The sequence below is a fragment of the Budorcas taxicolor genome, chromosome 7, assembly GCF_023091745.1.
Source record: "Budorcas taxicolor isolate Tak-1 chromosome 7, Takin1.1, whole genome shotgun sequence".
NCBI classification, from domain to species: domain Eukaryota; kingdom Metazoa; phylum Chordata; class Mammalia; order Artiodactyla; family Bovidae; genus Budorcas; species Budorcas taxicolor.
The window spans coordinates 68,007,140-68,030,795 of NC_068916.1; the positions used below are offsets into that span (position 1 = coordinate 68,007,140).

A 23,656-nucleotide genomic window follows, 5' to 3' on the forward strand; every position below is an offset into this window, starting at 1 on the left:
GTATCACATTTGGAGTCACTTGATTAAAAAAAAAAAAAAGGGACAATCATTAAATGCTTGCATGTTAAGTCCTCTAAGTCCCAGATTAGATGTGCTGATTCTAAGTTGTATTCAGGTAATCTTGACAGCCTTGATAACTGAGGTAGAAGTGTTTTTTTCTGTCTTCCCAATGAGAATTCTTGATGGAAAACAGGATTCATGAGGTCTAAAGAAAATGTACAAATCTAAGACGTATGTTTCATGTTTTGAAGAGACCTCTGCAATGATTCGGCAATGGAACCCCATTCCAGTACTCTTTCCTGGAAACTCCCATGGACGAAGGAGCCTGGTGGGCTGCAGACCATGGGGTCGCACAGAGTTGGACACGCCTGAAGCAACTTAGCAGCAGCAGCAGCAGCAGCTGCAATGATCAGAAAGTTTGAGCCAATTTAGTATAAAAAATTAGGACTCTGTGACAGAGGTTGACTTTATGCAGTTGAGCTAGCATCACTCTACCCAGTGGCCCTGATTCATAGGAATGCCATGGGAAACTGACTGAAAAACTGTGCAGCTGATTGACAGGACTCGGACACGGTATCTGGTCACTGTCTTCTATAGTCAAGGGCATAACCCTTTAGAATCTGGATCCAGGACTTAGTGCTCAGTAATGTAGACATTGTCTTCTTCTTGGATAGGCTTCAGAGTTGCATTATTCAAAGCTCCAATGGGAGAATCTTTCAATGGAATCACACTGTAGAATAACATGAGTAAGAGAAAAGAAGATCACTTCTCAAATATGAGCAGCATATTTGTTTATGTTCATTCAAACCTGAGTATTTGCATTTCTCAGAGCCCCATTCAAACATCCTATGAAATGAATAGAAACTTCCAGAATTGTGAATATGAAGTTACAGGAAATTATTTTTGATAAGGAGGTAGAAAGTCACACCTTTTAGTTTCAAAAAACTCACAGTGGTCTCTTTCAAGACACTCATGCAATAGAACACAAAAATTTATAATCTAAGAAAACAAATACCACACATCAAATTGAAGTACTAAACCAGGATGCACAGTCTCAAAGATGGCCAGGAAATGGTTTGGCTGGTGTTTTTCTAGCTGAGGACTGTGACCCTTTAGCGAATGTTATTTAGTGGTATGTATCCTGTATTTTGAAAGAGGAAAGTGGAAAAGCTGGCTTAAAGCTCAACATTCAGAAAACTAACATCATGGCATCTGGTCCCATCACTTCATGGGAAATAGATGGGAAAACAGTGGAAACAGTGTCAGACTTTATTTTTGGGGACTCCAAAATCACTGCAGATGGTGATTGCAGCCATGAAATTAAAAGACACTTACTCCTTGGAAGGAAAGTTATGACCAACCTAGACAGCATATTCAAAACCAGAGACATTACTTTGCCAACAAAGGTCTGTCTAGTCAAGGCTATGGTTTTTCCAGTGGTCATGTATGTATGTGAAAGTAGGACTGTGAGGAAAGCTGAACGCCAAAGAATTGATACTTTTGAACTGTGGTGTTGGAGTAGACTCTTGAGAGTCCCTTGGACTGCAAGGAGACCCAACCAGTCCATTCTGAAGGAGATCAGTCCTGGGTGTTCTTTGGAAGGAATGATGCTGAAGCTGAAAATCCAATACTTTGCCCACCTTATGAGAAGAGTTCACTCGAAAAGACTGATGCTGGGAGGGATTGGGGGCAGGAGGAAAAGGGATGACAGAGGATGAGAAGGCTGGATGGCATCACCAACTCAATGGACATGAGTCTGGGTGAACTCCGGGAGTTGGTGATGGACAGGGAGGCCTGGAGTGCTGCAATTCATGGAGTCGCAAAGAGTTGGACACGACGGAGCAACTGAACTAAACTGATCTGAACTGATCCTGTATTTAAGATAAATATATATAAATATACAAAAAAAAACCTCAAAATGGCTGTATGAGGAGGCCTTACAAATAGCTGTGAAAAGACAGAAAGCAAAAAGCAAAGGAGAAAAGGAAAGATATACCCCGTTGAATGCAGAGTTCCAAAGAATAGCAAGGAGAGATAAGAATGCCTCCCTCAGCAATCAATCCAAAGAAATAGGGGGAAACAATAGAATGGGAAAGACTAGAGATCTCTTCAAGAAAATCAGAGATACCAAGGGAACATTTCAGGCAAAGATGGGCTCCATAAAGGATAGAAATGGTAGGGACTTAACAGAAGCAGAAGATATTAAGAAGAGGTGGCAAGAATAGACAGAAGAACTGTACAAAAAAGAGCTTCATGACCCGGATAATCACGATGGTGTGATCACTCATCTAGAGCCAGACATCCTGGAATGTGAAGTCAAGTGGGCCTTAGAAAACATCACTACGAACAAAGCTAGTGGAGGTGATAGAATTATAGTTGAGCTATTTCAAATCCTGGAAGATGATGCTGTGAAAGTGCTGCACTCAATATGCCAGCAAATTTGGAAAACTCAGCAGTGGCCACATGACTGGAAAAGGTCAGTTTTCATGCCAATCCCAGAGAAAGGCAATGCCAAAGAATGCTCAAACTACCACACAATTGCACTCATTTCACACATTAGTAAAGTAGTGCTTAAAATTCTCCAAGCTAGGCTTCAGCAACACGTGAACTGTGAACTTCCAGATGTTCAAGCTGGTTTTAGAAAAGGCAGAGGAACCAGAGATCATATGCCAACATCTGATGGATCATGGAAAAAGCAAGAGAGTTCCAGAAAAACATCTATTTCTGCTTTATTGACTAGGCCAAAGCCTTTGACTGTGTGGATCACAATAAACTGTGGAAAATTCTGAAAGAGATGGGAATACCAGACCACCGGACCCTGCCTCTTGAGAAATTTGTATGCAGGTCAGGAAGCAACAGTTAGAACTGGACATGGAACAACAGACTGGTTCCAAATAGGAAAAGGAGTACATCAAGGCTGTATATTGTCACGCTGCTTATTTAAGTTATATACAGAGTTCATCATGAGAAATGCTGGGCTGGAGAAGCACAAACTGGAATCAAGATTGCCGGGAGAAATATCAATAACCTCAGATATGCAGATGACACCACCCTTATGGCAGAAAGTGAAGAAGAACTAAAGAGCCTCTTGATGAAAGTGAATGAGGAGAGTGAAAAAGTTGGCTTAAAGCTCAACATTCAGAAAACAAAGATCATGGCATCCGGTCCCATCACTTCATGGCACATAGATGGGGAAACAGTGGAAACAGTGGAAACAGTGTAAGTTTTTGGAGCCTCCAAAATCACTGCAGATGGTGACTGCAGCCATGAAATAAAAAGATGCTTACTTCCTGGAAGAAAAGTTATGACCAACCTAGATAGCATATTCAAAAGCAGAGACATTACTTTGTCAACAAAGGTCCGTCTAGTCAAGGCTCTGGTTTTTCCAGTAGTCATGTATGGATGTGAGAGTTGGACTGTGAAGAAAGCTGAGTGCCAAAGAATTGATGCTTTTGAACTGTGGTGTTGGAGAAGACTCTTGAGAGTCCCTTGGACTGCAAGGAGATCCAAACAGTCCATCCTAAAGGAGATCAGTCCTGGGTGTACATTGGAAGGACTGATGTTGAAGCTGAAACTCCAATACTTTGGCCACCTCATGCGAAGAGCTGACTCACTGGAAAAGACACTGATGCTGGGAAAGATTGAGGGCAGGAGGAGAAGGGGACAACAGAGGATGTTATGGTTGGATGGCATCATCAACTCAATCGACATGGGTTTGGGTGGACTCCGGGAGTTGTTGATGGACAGGGCGGCCTGGCATGCTGTGGTTCATGGTGTTGCAAAGAGCCAGACAGGACTGAGCAACTGAACTGAACTGATAAAAAATATCAGAGCATATCAGATGTAGTAAAATAGTATTGCTTCACCTAAGAGTGTTCTAGATAACAGAGTCAAAAATCACACCCTGCCTTAACAGTCAAAATTAGAAAGCTATGGGTTAGCTGAGTTTTATAACATGAATGCTCACAAATCAAGTGTACACAAAGGTCATTTGTTGAGTTTTTATATCAATGCTTTTTTAGAAGTTGTCTGTAGGCACTATTTTTATTACCTAAGCCTGCCCAGAAATTAAATGGCACCCCACTCCAGTACTCTTGCCTGGAAAATCCCATGGATGGGAGTCTGGTGGGCTGCAGTCCATGGGGTCTCTGAGGGTTGGACATGACTGAGCGACTTCACTTTCCCTTTTCACTTTCATGCATTGGAAAAGGAAACGGCAATTCACTCCAGTGTTCTTGCCTGAAGAATCCCAGGGACGAGGGAGCCTGGTGGGCAGCCATCTATGGGGTAGCACAGAGTTGGACACGACTAAAGCGACTTAGCAGCAGCAGCAGCCCAGAAATGATATGAATTGCACTGAATCTTCACTCAGCTCTGATCTTTAAACAGATTAGTCACATTGCGTGGAAACAGGTTAGTTGTCAGCAGCTCAAAATGAGTCAATGTGATATAGCTGCTTCCAAAATAACATCATGAGGAAATACACCATTTTGGTTTTGTTTTGCTTGCTTTTCTGTATTATACAGCATCTTCTACATTGCATATTTTCTTTTCTAATTAGGTGATTAAAACTGAAACTTTAAAAAAGTAAACATTGAAAGAACAAAAATGAACTAAAAGGATGTGATCATTCATGCTTTTCTGTCTGTAGGAAGCACTTATTTTTTTCTGTTTTTGGAAGCTGACATCAAAAATTCCTGAAGGCCTGAGTTTTGGACTCTAAGAGACCTGCTACGTGGTGTGACTTTGGATGTCACTTAACATCTCTAAACCTGTTTTCTAATTAGTAAACTGAGAATACTACTACTGCCTGTCTCACAGGTTTATTGCTGTGAAGGGCATGTCTCAATAATAAAATCCACCATCTATGGAACACTTGCAATATGCTGGAGATTATTCAAGGCGTATTTTGTGGACTGGCTCATGTGATTAACTCAGATGTAGGAAAGATTGTGTACAAACATCCAATGAAAGAGAACTAAGAATAATGGATGGCAGTTAAAGAGGGATGAATTCAGAATCAAAGAAAGACTTGGCTTAAAGTCCAAGCTGGACCAGATGAAGCAGTTTATTTTGTTGGAAGTAGGTAGTGGTTTCCTACCTTTACAGATGCTTGGGAAAGTGACCCCAGGGATGCATACAAAGAAGATTTAATTTTTTATTGGGTGAAGGGGTAAATTTGCAAAAACTGTAAATTGAAATGCCTGTGAGGCCAGACAACTAATGTAAATGAACAGAGCATGCTGGGTATGGAATAATAGGGGATGGTGGGAACCGTGGGGAGCTGGAGGCATGTCCCTAGCCCTGCCCTTGCGGGTCTTCAGCCTGGAGGTGTCTTTCTCCAGATTTTTGCAGAGCTGCCTTCTGCTTCTTTGGGGCTCACTCACATAGCCGACTGCCCTGCTCCAGTGTTCCCCATGGTGTTTCTCTTGAAGTTCTATAAGGGCCTGCTTATTCATTTATATGTTTTCTGTCTGTTCTGTTCATCTTTATGGAATAGAATAGAGATTCAATAGACATGCAATAAACAAAGCACTGAATGAAATCAAATAACAAACTAAACAACGCATTCAAATGATCCCTGAAACAATATCTGCAATTTAGTTCTCTTGCTCTAAGAGAGAAGATTTGAGGTGTTATTTTTGTAGCAGTTATGACACAATTTCAGAGAAATATAGAGATACTTGGAGAAGGAAATGGCAACCTACTCCAGTATTCTTGCCTGGAGAATCCCAGGGAAGGAGGAGCCTGGTGGGCTGCCGTCTATGGGGTTGCACAGAGTCGGACACGACTGAAGTGACTTAGCAGCAGCAGCAGCAGCAGCATAGAGATGCTAAAATCATCACTGGAAGGTTGAACAGCAATGGAGATACTCTATATACTAGATTTTTCAGGATCCAGAGTATAAAATGGAGAACTCGAAAGGAAAAGAGGAGAGAGACAGAGAAATTTTCCTTATGTTTACTAGAGTAAGAATATCAAAAGGCATTATTAACACAAACCATTTCAAACATACCGTAGTAGCTCCGCCTTGCTACCCAGGCAAAAATATCCTAAATTGAGGGAAAAATGAAGAGAAAATGAAACATGCAAGCCAAAGAGGTTTTTTTTTTTCCAAAACAGTATATTATTACGATTATTACTTTAATATGAGCAAAATTAGTACAGCTCTCAGAATCTAAAAAAAAATAATTTCGAAGAAAGAATATTTTTAAAAAGGAGAAAAAAAAATTAATCTGGACCCTAACCTGATAACTCAAGGTAACTTCTCTTGAATCTCCAGGAGCCAAGTAGGCCCCTTGGTATAGAGTATCTTGTGATTCGTAGGTTTAGTGTATTGACCTACGTGCCCTCGCTTATTTTAATGCCATTATATTTCACTGAAAAAAGCCCTGAATATTGTGCTTCTCCCATAGAGACAGATTTTACACACACATACACACACAACTGGTGGAAGGAGACCAGGAGGCCATGGATGACTGTCATGTGAAACTCCTTGTTCCTCTCCTAGCTCTGAAATGATGTACCCTTCTAATGTCTCTTGTGCTTCTTCTATTAAGTGGGTGTTATAAAGCCATCAACAGTTTTACTCCTGATAGGGATAAAAATTTGTTATTGAGGGAATGGGAAAAGAACAAAATGGGAGGGAACAAATCTGGTATATTACAATGGCTTTTTCTTCCAAGTCTAAACTTTACACAACCAATGATTATTTCTCCATATTTAAATTCTCATGTTTATGGAACAATAAATTTAAGATAAATTTTAAAAAAAAGGTAAGAACCAAGAAAGTTATGTGAAACTGAAAACATGTGGCCCAAGAATATTCCTGTGGGCTCAAGAATATTTCTGAATATTTCAGTCCTGAGGTGACTTACTTCTCCTAGAGAATGCCACAAACATGACCAACAGTGCCAAAATAGTAACCGATATTCCAATGTAGACTCCCTTGCTGGTGCTCACCCATGTTTCTTGTGCCAGCGCCGTAACCTACAGAAACATCAGCAGATCAAACACAAAACAGAAAAATAAAACAATCTTGTTAGAGTTATAGGTAGAAAACATTTCAGAAAAAAATTTACCCAGACACATTATTGTTTATTGACCCCTGGCTAGTTCAGGATCATGAAGGGTAAGAACAAATGATGTAAAGTTAAAGCCTTATGATGAAATTCTAAGACAACTCAAAATTCAAAATGTATTTGGGGGTGGTGGAAATGTTTACATCTTACTTGCGGTGGTATTTAGAGAAGGGTACAGATTTGTTAAAACTCAAACTGTATGCTTCAAATGAGTGTGCTTTATTATTATAACATACATATTATTAAAAAATAAACTCTTTTCATAAATAATCCTCTTATGATACTAATAAAAAACAATTTTGGTTCCTATGTAAGTTGCCATGGTGGTGCTATTTGAATGTGTTCTGTTACTGAAACTGGCCATTAATTTAAACACTTTTTTGAACTAGAATTCAAGATTCTATGTCTTTATAAATAGGCATGAAAGTAGCTGCTCAGATTCATGGCTCTGCTTAACAATTAAAATGCTGTGCAATTGGGAAAAAAAAAATTTCTAGTGTGAGAGATCATCACTTCCTAGAGTAAACTCAAAATATACCAGGCCATCATGCTTGCCTCCTTTACATAGCTTAATTCTAATTCTAAAGATGTCCCACCATTTAGGTATTTTAACAGAAAGGAAGTGGAAAATCAGAGAAAAAGGCTAAGTCTCAAGTCTCCTCCTGCATAAGAGTTTAATCTCTGGAGTCAGAATCCCAGATTAACTTTTATTTAGTTGCTCTGTGACCCTAGCAAGTTATTTAGCCTCTCCAAACCTCTTTTTCTGTCAAAGGCAGATTAAATAGGGTTCTTGGGAAAGGTACTTCAGGTACCTCCTGATAAACACTCTGAGGAATACAGAGGGGCGTGACCTAGCCTTTGAGCTGTCCTTGCCTAAAAGGAAAACAGTCAGTGCCTTGGGAGGGAAAAGCTGTGTTATCACCTTACCTGTGGGAGGGAAAGCAGTTAGATGGAACACAGGGTTACAGGAAGCAGTCTTTGCTTGCTTTTTTAAAAAAATTATGTTACATAAAAACTGGAAGTTCATTTTAGAGTGTGCAGCTCAGGATAAAGAAAGGAAAACAAAAATCAACCATAATTTCAATAGCCAGATATAGTTACTATTACCATTTCTCATTACATACTCTTCTAGAATTTTATCTTTCTAGCACTTTTCTTAACAGACACAGTTACCATATCCAACGTATACTACAGTATATATATATACATCATTTTATTTTGTATCTACAACCTATATATAATAATTTTTTTTTTCAATTTTGGCAACGCTACATGGCATGTGGATCTTAGTTCCCTAATCAGCCATCAAACCTCTACTTACTTCATCGGAGGCATGAAGTCTTAATTATTGGACTGTCAGGGAAGTCCCAATACTATCTATCTGAAGAGTTAGTTTTTTCATTTAACAATTGACATTGTCTTCTCATGGCAGTAAGTACACTGCAGTGACAGCATTTTTAGTGGCAATACGGGCATGCTTAATTGATAAGTTATTTATCTCTTATTATTGAACATTTAGGTTGTTTATAACATTTTTTGTTTATGAACAGCAGCAATGTATATCTTGTTTTATACATCTTTATGTATATGTTCATTCTCTCCTTAAGATGCAGCTCAAGAAGTTGACCTACTGGGTGGAAATACATGCTGCTTGGTTTCAAGATACTTGGGAAACACTTGATATCTTCATGGTCAAGACACAAAAAGCCCACAACTGTGCTATCAGCTATTGTGAACTTGCTCTATATTGCTTACATTATATAGAAGAGAGTAATTGCTACTGAATATACCTGTCCTGCAGGTAACTGAGGTCAAAAACAATCTTCTCATTCAGAGCGTTTGTTTCTTTTTTTTAAACTAGCGTAAGTCTGACTGACATGACATTTACATGGTGGCAGTTCTGCTATTTAACAAGCACAACAAATTCAGCCCATATCCATCAGATCAATCAGTACCCATATCATCAGGGTGATTAAAATCTTTCATATCACTCCTATGTGGTAGTGTTCTCATTGTCACTAAGTTATGCAACATGAGGCCATTTGGCGTCACATTAACCCCACTTTGCTTGAACTTGAATTTCTCTTACAATGTCCATGCTTCAATTTCTCACCACTTGCAATCAAGATTACTCTCATACCTGAATCTGTTCATGTTTTTTGCTTCTAAGAGTTATTTGCACATAGTGCAAGGAAAGTTGTTTCACCCAAGGGAGCCAAAAGTAAAAACTCACTGATAAATTCTTCTAACTTACACACAAAGATGAGGCTTTGATGAGTATCATGAGACTATAGTCCCTTGGATTTTCCCAAGCTAATTGTGGGAAAAGTGCAAGAACAAATTACAGAATCAAAGAGTTTGAAGACCTTAGGGCCTTAATATGTCATCATATGGGGAGGATTATATAGAGAGAGACTCAGCAGTGGCCTCAAAACCTCTCTATAGAAGGAAAATTGGATTGGAAAAGGATATTAGGGGGCCTATGTTTAAGGAATCACACTTCAATTGACATAGTATTTTTGGTGGGGATGGCCCCCATCCACTACATCAGTTCAAGTCATGTTATTTCTCTAACAATGATCCAAGTCTTTCTTGGTATATAATATTATGTCACTGCACCTGAATTAATTCACTCTTTTTTTCTTATTTTCTGATCAGGAGGAATTCTGTCCTGGGTTATATGTGTGTCTAAAGTAAAATATAACTTTTTAGCTATGTCTAACAAGGTAGTGCATTTATATAGACTTTTAAAATTAATTAAAGAATCCCTATTCAAGAGTCAGATTCTTTCTTCCTTTATTTTTTTAAATTAGAAAGAATCAATCTTTGGACTAGTCTGACAATAATAATCTCTAAATGTAAATTGATTCCAGAAGAGACATATAAGTGAATCAGGCTAATAAAATAGGAAGGACTATGCTTACAGTTTGATTGTTATGCCAATGGGGATCTGGAGACTGGGTCACAGTGCCATTTCCATCTGCTCAAAAAGAAAGAAAATTAATAAGAATTACAAAATGATATAGAACTTTCTTAAGGTAAAGTCACTCAGTCGTGTCCGACTCTTTGTGACCCCATGGGCTGTAGCCTACCAGGCTCCTCTGTCCATGGGATTTTCCAGGCAATAGTACTGGAGTGGATTGCCATTTCCTTCTCCAGGGGATCTTCCCGACCCAGGGATCAAACCTGGGTCTCCCACATTGTAGACAGACGCTTAACCATCTGAGCCACCAGGGAAGTACATATATTCACACTGCCTTCTGGTAATGAAGGGAAAGTTGAATAATCATATGACCTAATGCTGTAGGCATCCCAAGAATAATACCATTAATTTAAATAGTAAGGTTGTGCTTCTTAACCATTTTGTCATGGACCCTTTGAAAATGAACTCTTTTTTTTTCTCCCTATTGGGGGAAAAAAAATGCATGCTCACAGAAAGTTTACTGACAACTTTAGACAAGTCAGAGTGGCCCATTCTCAGAACTAGGTTAAAAATTACCACTTACAGACAAATAATCAATATTTTCATGGCAGCTCAGAAACTTCCAGTGAGTGCTCAGAGGTCATTACACATCCAAAGAGCAGAACCACTCTGTTCAAAATGAACATTACATTGGTTTTACATTCAAAATGTGAGTGAAATGCACTAAGATACCTCAAACAGGTGGCATCCAACTCCTACATTATATGCCAGTGTGCCCAGATACTGATCTAAATGTGCTTTAGAAAATATGCTACAACACCCTCAAGCCCAGGGTACCTTATACTACCTAAACTCCCAACATAAAAGGATACTATGCCTTAAAGTTTTGAATGCTCAAATTTTAACAGTGTTTTGAAATATCTCTTTAGTCCTACAGAACATATACTGTTGGCCCTTCTAAGCAACTATAGGTCAAATACAGGCTTCTCTCTTTACTGAGTATCTATTACACATAAGCACTTTACATCCTTATACCAATTTTCTTAATCTGAAATTTTAGATGAGGTGCTGAAATGGTTGAAGTTTCCAGCTCTACTAAAGGACAACAGCCTCAGCTCATAACCACCGCACACACTATGTTCCCATCCAATGTAAATTCTGCATCTCAGAGATTCCCATACTACTGACGGAGCTATAAAACCATCATTTTCTGAGAGTAGTGAAAATGAACTAAGCATATCCCCCTAAATTTTCACAGTTTACATTGCTGTATCTACAATTTAAACATTCTGACAGAATTTCTTCAAGAGACAAAGACAGTATCTACAGTCTAATCTCTGTGTATGACTTCTGTTATAACATTAAATCCTTAAGCTATAGAATGAGTGATGTTTTTAAAAAAATAAAAAGGACTTGAGTCAGATGAAACTTGACTTCAGTGCTGACATGTCACTTACCAATGTGACCTCGATCAATGTCCTTTACATACACATTACATATATATGCATGTAAATGTATGTATTTACATTTCCAGCTAGGGTAACCTTGAACTACAAGCTGTTGATAGCACCTGTCTCATAAAGTTATCACTTTAGATGATGCGTATAAGGTGCTTAACACCATATTAAACAAATATCAGGTATCACAATTATGTTGCTATATAACAATAGGAGCAATGGGGAAGGGACACCATGCAACAGATTTTCCAAATATCATGTCCTTCATTCCTTACAAACATGTAGTGAGGAATGAAACAACTTGCCCATGGGCATGCAGCTTGAAACTGCCATTGGCGGGCAGTGGAATTGGAAGCTGTTGTCTCCAAAGTAGAACTAAATGTCCTCCTCAGTCTGGAAATGGCAAGAAATAAACCTGCCTTGAAAGAATTAAATGAGATAACGCACAACAATTTGCAGGCACATGCATCTGAAAAGGTAGGTGCAGGCCCTGCAAAAACCAAGATTCCTTCTGGACTCACATTCTTTGCTTTGTGAGGCTTTAACCCACTGAAGTGTGACTCGGGCACGGTGAGGATTTGGCTGAAGGGCCTCAGAGATGCTGCCAAGACGGCAACAGTCAGAGAAGTCGTGGGGACACAGCTGCTCCAATGTCTGTTCCATGCTGGCAAGTCTACTTGACCAGGTTTTAGTGACATATTTTAGAGAACAATTTCCCATTTTCTACTTTGTTCTTCCTCTTAGCCTAAAAGTGTGGGGTGCAGTTGCTCCAACTGCTCTTACCTGTATTTTTATCTGCTTTCTCTTTGTTTCTGTGCCAAGAAACAGTTCACACCAGTGATTCCACTTTCAAAACCAAATATCACTATTAGCTAATTTCAATTAAATTGGTCCCTCTCTGAATTCCACTGCAAGTCCATTTTCAATTAAGAGCTTCCTTGAATAATTGGCAAAGTAGGCCACCCTGGGTGTCTGCTACAGATTAACAACTACTGAGCATGATGAATCATAGGCACATGTCTTACAAAGTCTGACCTTGTTGGATGCTTCACAGGCATGTAGACAAATAAGCCACTTCTGCATTACAAAGGGGTTCACATGTGTTTCACACTCTCCAAATTTACCACCATGGGTAACAGAATTAGTTGGGAAAGATGACAATTCAATATCATCTTTCTCCATTATAGGAAAAACAGACTAATCTTACATCTCAAGAGAATATGGACTTTCCCAAACTAGGGAGAACTGGAGACTTTTGGTGAGGAATAGCACAATCCTAGTGGGCCATGCCTCTTTGGTTCTGGCGTCCATATTCTCAACCCAACTCAAAGTGTCCATGTAAAATGAAAGCTTGACAAGGCAGCAGGGGAGCCTCCTGGCTCTGTGTAGTTTGTGGAGCTTAGAGGAAGCATAAACACGCGACCAGTTTGGTCTGGACCTGTTTGGATTTAATTGTTTTAAGGCATTGTCCAGGGAAGTATGCCTAGAAATAAGTTTAAAGACAGGCTGATTCATTTTATTAGAAAAATGTGGATATGTATGTGGATGATCCCAAATTATACAAACTGCCTATGTCACACAAATGTACATATTTCTGGACATTCTAAGTAACAGTCATAGTTGCCACTCTATCACAATCTTGTAACTGTGTCCCCAGATCTTTATCTCAAATAACGCTTGAAAGAATAAGTAATATTTCCTCCATTTGCCAAAGGATAAAAACAGATTCTAAGAGGGTAATAAGACATTTGTTCAAGTTGCATAGCTGAGTGGAATAGCCTTTGTTGGCATTCAAGTCATGCTTGTCTTATTTCAGAATATGTGCTCTGAACAATGTGCTAATATTTATCAAAATTTGAATGCTCCCAGGTGTTCAGGAAAGAAACTGAAGTTACCTGTTGAACAAGAGTGCCATGGTGAGCTGGTTATGTTTGTTTCATACAGGGTAGCAGGCTGGGTTTCTGCTGTCTGAGTTGGAGAAGATAAAGAAGCTATAGGAATGACAAGAATGGAAAAATAGTGTTCAATTAGTGGAGGAAAATTTATACCCTCAGCAGAAAGAACAAACAAAACTAAATCAGAAATTACTCTTTGACTCTTTCTTAGAAATGTATTAATAGATGTCCTTGAGGTATGGACATCTTACCCTGCTATGTAGGCATTTCATTATCATGAATAAATCTGATCTAGATAATGATTTGAGAGCCTAACAACAGAATTATTCCACTTTTTATACTTCTTTTGTTGTTCAGCCCCATGACTGCAGCATGCCATGCTTCCCTGTCCTTCTCTGTGTCCTGGAATTTGCTCAAACTCATGTCCATTGAGTTAGCAATACTGTCTACCCATCTCATTCTCTGCCAGCCTCTTCTTTTGCCTTCAATCTTTCCCAGCATCAGGGTCTTTTCCAATGAGTCAGCTGTTAGCATAAGGTGGCCAAAGCACTGGAGCTTCAGCTTTAGCATCAGCCCTGGGGTTGTCATAAGAATTAAGAGGCTTAATACTTACAAAGCAGTTAGCATGTTTCCTGACACAGGAAACAGAATAAGCATTAGCTTCACTGAAGTCTTATCCTCAAGTGTTGGATTAGGCTTCAAACTGGATTAAATGATCTCTATTCAACACAAGCTGGAATCAAGATTGCTGGGAGAAATATTAATAACCTCAGATATGCAGAAGACAACACCCTTATGGCAGAAAATGAAGAGGAACTAAAAAGCCTCTTGATGAAAGTGAAAGTGGAGAGTGAAAGAGTTGGCTTAAAGCTCAACATTCAGAAAACGAAGATCATGGCATCTGGTTCCATCACTTCATGAGAAATGATGGGGAAACAGTGGAAACAGTGTCAGACTTTATTTTGGGGGGCTCCAAAATCACTGCAGATGGTAGCTGCAGCCATGAAATTAAAAGACACTTACTCCTTGGAAGGAAAGTTATGACCAACCTAGATAGCATATTGAAAAGCAGAGACATTACTTTGCCAACAAAGGTCCATCTAGTCAAGGCTATGATTTTTCCAGTGGTCATGTATGGATGTGAGAGTTGGACTGTGAAGAAGGCTGAGCGCCAAAGAATTGATGCTTTTGAACTGTGGTGTTGGAGAAGACTCTTGAGAGTCCCTTGGACTGCAAGGAGATCCAACCAGTCCATTCTGAAGAGATCAGCCCTGGGTATTCTTTGGAAAGAATGATGCTGAAGCTGAAACTCCAGTACTTTGGCAACCTCATGCAGAGTTGACTCATTGGAAAAGACCCTGATGCTGGGAGGGATTGGAGGCAAGAGGAAAAAGGGACAACAGAGGATGAGATGGCTTGATGGCATCACTGACTCTATGGACGTGAGTCTGAGTGAACTCCGGGAGTTAGTGATGGACAGGGAGGCTCCCATGCTGGCATGGGGTTGCAAATAGTCGGACTGAGAAACTGAACTGAACTGAACTGAACTGATTCAGAGCTCCTTGTAAGACAGAATCTCATTCACTTGGCCCTGTTCTGGCACCCTTATCTTTTTCCTCATAATTCTATGTTAAACTGGGCCGAATGCACCATCGTTCTAAGATGTCCATAAGCAGCGGTCTGGCTTTTCTTTTTTTTTCTCTTTTTGCTATTAATGATTCCTTTGAGAATCTAATAAAAGCCATAGATCCCTCTTACTCTGAAAATGCTTAAAGATACAAAAGATGAATATAAGAAGGTACACGTGGTTCACAGATTCTGTGAAGCCAGGTTTGGAAACCTGTTAAGACTCCCTTTACTACACTGTACATCTGCCTTAACACTGTGCTCTGGATGGTGTGTATCCTTACTTTAAAAACTTCTGCGTTTAGAAGTACTTTTGCTTACCTGGCTGGAGGTCTTTTGTGGGTGCTGGCATTGGAAGAGCAGAAGTAGAGGACCTTGCTGTCACTGGAGCAGTGGGGACTGTCATGGTTGGAATAGTGGTGTTGATTGTTGTTGGCACAGCAGTGGTGGTGGTTGTTGGAGCAGTGGTGACCATCATGGTTGGAGTAGTGGTGGTGGTGGTTGTTGGAGTTGTGGTGGGTGTTGTTTTGGGGGTAGCAGTGGTGGTTGTTGAAATAGTGGTAGTCATTGTTGAAGGAGTAGTAATGGTTGTCTTTCTTGTAGTGGTGGTTGATCTTGGAGTGGTGGAGGTGGTGGTGGTGGTTGTTGGAGTCACGGTGGCTGTTGTTTTGGGGGTAGTAGTGGTGGTTGTTGGAGTAGTGGTAGTTGTTCTTGGAGTAGTAGTAATGGTTATCTTTCTTGTAATTGAGGTTGTTCTTGGAGTAGTGGTGGTGGTTGTTGGAGTCATGGTGGTTGTTGTTTTGGGGGTAGTAGTGGTGGTTGTTGGAGTAGTGGTAGTCGTTCTTGGAGCAGTAGTAATGGTTATCTTTCTTGTAGTGGTGGTTGTTCTTGGAGTAGTGGTAGTGGTGGTAGTCATTCTTGGAGTAGTAGTAACGGTTGTCTTTCTCGTAGTGGTGGTTGATCTTGGAGTAGCGGAGGTGATGGTCGTGGTTCTTGGAATCGTGGTGGTTGTTGTTTCGGGGCTAGTCGCCATGGTTGTTGGAGTAGTGGTAGTCGTTCTTGGAGTAGTAGTAATGGTTATGTTTCTTGTAGTGGTGGTTGTTCTTGGAGTAGTGGTGGTGGTGGTAGTGGTTCTTGGAGTAGTAATAATGGTTGTCTTTCTTGTAGTGGTGGTTGTTCTTGGAGTAGTGGAGGTTGCGGAGGTGGTTTTTGGAGTTGTGGTGGTTGTTGTTTTGAGGATAGTAGTGGTGGTTGTTGGAGTAGTGGTAGTCATTCTTGGAGTAGTAGTAATGGTTGTCTTTCTTGCAGTGGTGGTTGTTCTTGGAGTAGTGGAGGTTGTGGTGGTGGTTGTTGGAGTCATGGTGGTTGTTGTTTTGGGAGTAGTAGTGGTGGTTGTTGGAGTAGTGGTAGTCATTCTTGGAGTAGTAGTAACGGTTGTCTTTCTTGCAGTGGTGGTTGTTCTTGGAGTAGTGGAGGTTGTGGAGGTGGTTGTTAGAGTCATGGTGGTTGTTGTTTTGAGGGTAGTAGTGGTGGTTGTTGGAGTAGTGGTAGTCATTCTTGGAGCAGTAGTAGTAATGGTAGTCTTTCTTGTAGTGGTGGTTGTTCTTGGAGAAGTGCTGGTGGTGGTAGTGGTTCTTGGAGTAGTAGTAATGGTTGTCTTTCTTGTAGTAGTGGTTGTTCTTGGAGTAGTGGAGGTTGTGGTGGTGGTTGTTGGAGTTGTGGTGGTTGTTGTTTTGAGGGTAGTAGTGGTGGTTGTTGGAGTAGTGGTGGTCGTTCTTGGAGTAGTAGTAGTAATGGTAGTCTTTCTTGTAGTGGTGGTTGTTCTTGGAGTAGTGGTAGTGGTGGTAGTGGTTCTTGGAGTAGTAGTAATGGTTGTCTTTCTTGTAGTGGTGGTTGTTTTTGGAGTAGTGGAGGTTGTGGTGGTGGTTGTTGGAGTCATAGTGGTGGTTGATCTTGGAGTAGTGGCGGTGGTGGTAGTGGTTCTTGGAGTAGTAGTAACAGTTGTCTTTCTTGTAGTGGTGGTTATTCTTGGAGTGGTGGTGGTGGTGGTAGTGCTTCTTGGAGTAGTGGTTGTAGTTGTCTTTCTTGTAGTTGTGGTTGTTCTTGGAGTAGTGGTGGTAGTTGTCCTTCTTGTAGTGGTTGTTCTAGGAGTAGTGGTGGCAGTAGTCTTTCTTGTAGTGGTTGTTATTGGAGTAGTGGTGGTTGTTCTCCGAGTAGTGGTGGGAGTTTTCCTTCTTGTAGTGGTGGTTGTACTCTGAGTAGTGGTGGTAGTTGTCTTTCTTGTAGTGGTTGTTCTCTGAGTAGTGGTGGGAGTTGTCCTTCTTGTAGTGGTGGTTGTTCTCCGAGTAGTGGTGGGAGTTGTCCTTCTTGTAGTGGTGGTTGTTGGAGTAGTGGTGGTGGTTGTTGGAGTAGTGGTGGTGGTTGTTGGAGTAGTGGTGGTTGTTCTCCGAGTAGTGGTGGGAGTTGTCCTTCTTGTAGTGGTGGTTGTTCTCCGAGTAGTGGTGGGAGTTGTCCTTCTTTTAGTGGTGGTTGTTGGAGTAGTGGTGGTGGTTGTTGTTGTAGTAGTAGTGGTGGTGGTCGTTGTTGTTGTAGGTGGAGCTAGAAATCAACATGAAAGCAGGGATTCATCAAGCAGCAGGAAACAAGAGACTCGTGCTGGGCCTGTGCACCAACACAACCAAGGAGACTGTCCCTGGCAGAACTCAGCACTCATCTCCCATGAACTCCAAGTTCTTGTCATTGGTCAACTAGAATCTGTGACTGGGGAGGGAGTGAACACGTGGTCACAACAAGGCAACAGTGGCATTTAAAGGATGATATTTCGGGAGGTGTTGCTATTAAAAGATGATACATGGGATTTGTGTTGAAGCACTTTGTAAAGACTAGTCATACATATCAGATTCACATATCTTCATAAATATCTGTGAGGGAAGGAAAAGTGTCTAGAGCCTGAAGCTGTCTTTGTCCTTTCAGCAGTACATGACTAGAACCCAAATACTAGTTCCCAAGAACCAGAATATTGACCAAATAAATAGCATTCACTTCTGTCACTTCTAAGGGTACCCTCCCAACATATCTGCATCCTAAATGTGGATTAATTCACATCATTAACATACGCTGGATAGCACAGATGCCATATGCTACCTGGGAAGCCCTGAAAACAGTCATAGATAGTATATACATGAATGGATGGGGCTGTGTTCTAATAAACCTTTATTCATTAAAAAAAAAAAAAAACTGTTGGTGAGCTTCTTTTATAATCTGATCTGGTTCTATGGCTATAGTTTGCTGACCTGGGTCTAACAATGTAATTAAAGATGCTGAAGAACAGTGCAGTCTCAATCCCCTCCCTTCAGTTTGAAATGAACCTAAGAAAAAGAGGAAGCAAGAATAACATCTGATCAAAGGAGTATAGCAAGGAGGAATTTTAATCAGCTTGTTCCACTAATGTGTCTTGCTCAGGAGTAAATATTTCCTAGGGAAGAAGCTAGGACACTAAGCCTAGGAAAAGCTGCTGAGGAAGAGCCCTAAGAGAGGTTGAAAGTAAGCTCATTCTGTGAAAAGTGCAAGAAAACTTAAGTAAAGTATCGGGTTGGAAGCAGAGAGTCACTTTGGCTGTTATGAACCTGTTTCCCACTGGACAGAGCCGTGGCTTTACAAATATTCATCTATTAAAGAATTTATAAGCACTATAAATGTCCCCTATTCATTTCTTTCTTCCTCCAGACCAATCATATAATTTCACAACTCCAAAAACAATCTCTTCTCCACACACAGCCTCATGCCACATGTGTATAGCTCCAGCATCTTTTGGCTTTCTTAGATTGCCTCCTAGATGTTTTCCCAGAGTCAGCTATTTTCTGCATCAGAATTGACCTGATTTTACTTGCCTTCGTCAAATAAGCTAAGTGCCCTTGAGGAAATTAGGAAAAATTATGAAATTGAAATATCAAGTTCATTTAAACTGAAAAAGAGACCTAGCTTATAAAGGCTCTGAATATTGGGTTCTGTTTTCATTAGAAACTTTAGTGGGAGAATACTCACTATGAAAGAGCGCCAGAAGCCAGGAAATCCTTTAGAACCTGCTCCTTTCACCAAGTGGTAAGAAAAATTAAAATGTCTACATCAAGATAGAAACACATAAACTTCCTAGACTTTTGGATTTCACAAAATTCTTAAAAAACAAAAGTGAACAGTTATTGAGATGAAAATGTTCTCATATTGCAATAGGGTAATTTTAATTTTTAAACAAGCAATTTAGTGATATGATGTGAGTAAAAGTGAAAGCCACTCAGTTGTGTGCAACTCTTTGTGACGCCATGGACTGTAGAGTCCATGGGATTCTCCAGGCCATAATACTGAACAGGGTAGCCATTCCCTTCTCCAGGGGATCTTCCCAACTCATGGATCAAACCCAGGTCTTCTGCATTGCAGGCTGATTCTTTACCAGCTGAGCCATGATATGGTGTGAATTGTGCTTCAAAAAATCCAAGGGTAGAGGGAGGGGATGAAACTATATAGACTCTTTCAATGTATATGCAACAAAATTGAGTCGACAATTGTCAAAACCAAATAATACATCTATTTGACAGGACCTTATATTACCTGTTTTATATGTGTGAAACTCTCTATGAGTCTTAAAATGTTAAGAAAGAACATTTGAAAATTCTCCGAAGAAATGACCTCAGAGAAAAGGTCAGATTTTCAAGAAGAAGTTCAGCTCCATAAAAATACTCACTATATCTCAGTATGGAACAGTGAATGCTTTTTCACGACCCAACTACTGTTCCTGAAGCACTGCTTCAGGAGACAGTTTGCTGACTGGGAAGATCCTCTAGCCTATGGTCTTGAATCAAGGTTAGTCTTAGTACTTTACACAAAAACAGGGAGAAGGCAATGGCACCCGACTCCAGTACTCTTGCCTGGAAAATCCTATGGACGGAGGAACCTGGTGGGCTGCAGTCCATGGGGTCGTTAAGAGTCAGACACAACTGAGCAACTTCACTTTCACTTTTCACTTTCATGCACTGGAGAAGAAATGGCTATCTACTCCAGTGTTCTTGGCTGGAGAATCCCAGGGACAGGGGAGCCTGGTGGGCTGCTGTCCATGGGGTCGCACAGAGTCAGATACGCCTGAAGCGACTTAGCAGCAGCAGCAGCAGCTACACAAATACAAGATATTCAGTTGAAGAGTTATTACAAAACAAGATCATAGGAAACTTTTCTTTCTCTACTAAAGGAAACGAAAATTAATATCAAACAGAAAACATCTCTGCGAACCCACAGGAAGTGATCAAAAAGTAGGAAGATAAGCTCACCTGGATTGACCTTCAACTCTAGGGTGGTTTTTATGTCATTGAACCACCCTCTCACCTCAATTCGGCAACAGTACAAGCCAGTGTCAGACACGGCAGCGTTGTTTATGGTCAAAGACACATCCCTTCCAGGAATATTGCCATTTAGCTGATAACGTCCATCGCTCCGATAGGTGACTCTGTATCCATCAGTCCAGATGATGTCAGTTCCACAATTGAACCAAGGACATGACCCTCGGCCCCAACACATGCTTGTGACTTCTCCATTATAGTAGCAGGGTAGAGTGACACTCCGACCCGCCACTCCAGTCACTCGATGGTAAGAGGTTACACCAGCTGTAAATAAAGAGAAACCAGAGCATGAGGTCTCAAAATTTTAACTTTATTTTCATTTTATTCTTTATATAGCTTATGCTGTTTGAAATTATCTGACTGTATCTTGAGTTTGTAAATTTAATACATGCATTTTTCTTGTAAACATATTCTTTAGCAATATTATTATTAACCAGATATATTTTAGGATGAAACATCATATAAACGTCTTTTTGTATTCAGGATTACCTCCCAATAGGACAGATTTATGAGAGAAAGTATCAGGATAAAGGGTAGAAATATGTTCAGTCTTTTGGTGAAAATGATTCAAATTCCTCTCCAAAAGGTTTGAAACAAATGACACTCCAGCAACGCATGTGTGTGTGCATTTTATCCTGTGTTTGACAGGTATCTGCTTACTAAATGTTAATACATACAGGTGGCTTTTCCTCTCCCCTAGATTTAATCACTGTCTCAGTTGAAATCTGATTTTAAAACTGTGTTCCATTTAAAATTTTGATTTTCAATTTTACTGCAATTTTTTAAATGGCTATGCAAAAAATTTCACCTCACAAATCTCTAAGTTAAAGAAAAAACAGCTAATATCCTACTTACAGCATCATTGGCTAGAAGACAGAAGCCGAGTAAACTCTTTAGAAATCAATTTTTAGAAAAAAGGGTTTATAATACTCTCAGAAGGAACTGAGGCTTATAATGGGCTTTGTTGTTTTTGTTATTTGCTAAGTTATATTAGACTCTTGGCCACCCAATGGACTGTAGCCCACCAGACTCCTCTGTTCATGGAATTTTCCAGGCAAGAATTCTGGAGTGGGTTGCCATTTCCTTCTCCAGGGGATCTTCCCGACTCTGGGATCAAACCCATGTCTCCTGCATTGGTAGGTGGTTTCTTTACCACTGAGCCACCTTGGAAGCCCATCACGGGATTTAAGATCCATTAAAATAAAAATTCAAGCAGGGATCCCTTCTCGTGTGAGTTGATGACTGTCCTGCAATGGAGCACTGTCCAGTTAGCCAGGTGAAACCAAAAAATTGGACAATATTCAATCAAATATTAAACTTTACCTCTTAAAAACAAACAGGCAGGAAAACTCTCTCCTGCAGCAGTGGTTTAAAAAACTGTATTACCAAATGAAGTCTGAGTGGTCCTTAAAAGAAATCTGAGATTCAACAACCAGTCATAGTTAGAACTGGGCTGTAAGTCTGGGAAATGCTCTGGGAATAAAACACTCATTGTTATATAAAATAAGTCTAGTTTTTATTACCGGAATTCTGATTATATTTAATTTTGCTTAATATCATTTTTGAATTATAAAGGTAATTTATGCTGATTATACAAACTGTTACAGAATATAATTTAAAACTGTACTTTTCTTCATATTCTTATTCTACAGATTTTTTTAAAATTTAGGTTTATGTCTATTCCTAAAAATTTCCCGTATCTCATAGAATGTTAAAATATGAGATAAATTAAATAATTTTGTTTATTAAAAATTAAATTTTTTGTTTATTGATTAAAAAAAAATTTTAGCCACATGGTACCGCATGTGAGATCTTAGTTCCCCAGCCAGGGATAGAATTTGTGCTTCCTGCATTGGAAACAAAGTTTTAACCACTGGAAAACCAGGGAAGTTAAAATATTTTCTTCTCAAAAGAAACAGTTACACATGGTTAAAAATATCAAAAAGTGCAAAATGGTACAATAAAGGACTCGTCTCCTTCCCACCCATCCCCATTTCTTCTTCCCACCCTCGTCCACGGTTACTCTTTCTTACATACACTTGAGTAGTTCATGCATACACAGCCATCTACCTATTTTTTTTTAAATTTAAACAAATGGCAGCATAAGCTGTACTGTACTGCAGCATGCCTTATTCACCTACCCATAGATTTTTTAATTCTTAGAATTTAAGCTCTATCCCATTACCTTCGACAAAGCGACCCTCCACCACGCTCACACACACCCTACACCACTCCCTACATCCTTGGGGTTCCAAAGCACAATCCACCTATTCACTTACCTGGCAGGAGTAGGAGGCCCAGGATGGCTACCCAAAGATGCATGATGCTATTGGCCTGAAGGAAAGAGAAAGCAGACTGCTTGGTGTGGCCTTCAATCAGATGGTATCAGAACAAGTCTTAATTCTCAGATTGCAACTTCTTTCACCCTTACAGGGTGAATCACATAAGCCTGCCTGCTGGAAGTAAGAGCACATTTGCAAATGCTTCAGCTCTCTGTCCGCTCCAGGTGACTGAGAGCTCTGCCCCTTCCAACACACAAGCAAAGCTGTCCTCTGAAACAGTCCCTACTTACCCAGCTCCTTTCCTACACTTAGAGTCCAAACAGAGAAGAAAAGGGAGCAAACGTGAAGGAAATGAGAGGAAGGCTTAGCAGGGAATGCCAAATCAAAGACCAGACTTCACACAGCAAAGGTACACTTATCCTTAGCCTTGAAGATGAGTCACCTGGCTTTCTGGCGAGAGGAGGGTACTTCTTCCCTTGTGGTCACAATGGCGAGTCCCCAGCCTTAGTCAAATTATCAAATGTCCACTGAGCTAAGAACTGAGAGTTGTGAGTTTCACTTATGGCTCAGGAGACTGCCTCTCAGATAGCTCTGATGAACCACACCCAAGAGGGTTGAAGAGATAACCTTATTGTGATTTTGGAGAAGTACAATTGAATATCTCAATAGAAGGTCCCCAATAGGTACAAGAAACAAATACCTCAATTAATGCCTTTAGGGTTTTTCTAAGTATAAAAAGATGAAACTTGGATTCATAAAATTTTCTCCAGTAAACATCTATCTGAAGGCCTGTTTTACCAGTTTTCCCAGAGCACAGAGTTCTTCATTTGGATCCTGCACTAAATTCCTTCCAGGGTATATTGAGTATCAGTGACTACAGTGGCTAGTGACTTAATTCTTACAGAAACAGATGGCTAGGGACACTCCTTAGCTGCCAGTGCCCCCTCATGGTTAAAAATTCAATCATGATTTAGGAGGCAGTTCATGGCCACATTATCCCACAG

The 23,656-nt window shown here is 40.1% G+C and overlaps 1 protein-coding gene across 1 annotated transcript; it reads right to left on the bottom strand.

The window, feature by feature from the left end:
- Positions 1-633: 633 nt before the first annotated feature.
- On the bottom strand, positions 634-22,692 carry LOC128051058 (hepatitis A virus cellular receptor 1-like). Its single transcript, XM_052643550.1, has 10 exons — positions 22,650-22,692; positions 20,302-20,634; positions 17,543-17,581; positions 16,970-17,410; positions 15,305-15,556; positions 13,358-13,453; positions 10,007-10,062; positions 6,879-6,990; positions 6,017-6,053; positions 634-730 (listed from the first exon to the last, which is right to left on the bottom strand). Exons 1-10 carry the CDS (start codon positions 22,690-22,692, stop codon positions 634-636), a joined length of 1,506 nt encoding a protein of 501 aa, XP_052499510.1.
- Positions 22,693-23,656: the final 964 nt, after the last annotated feature.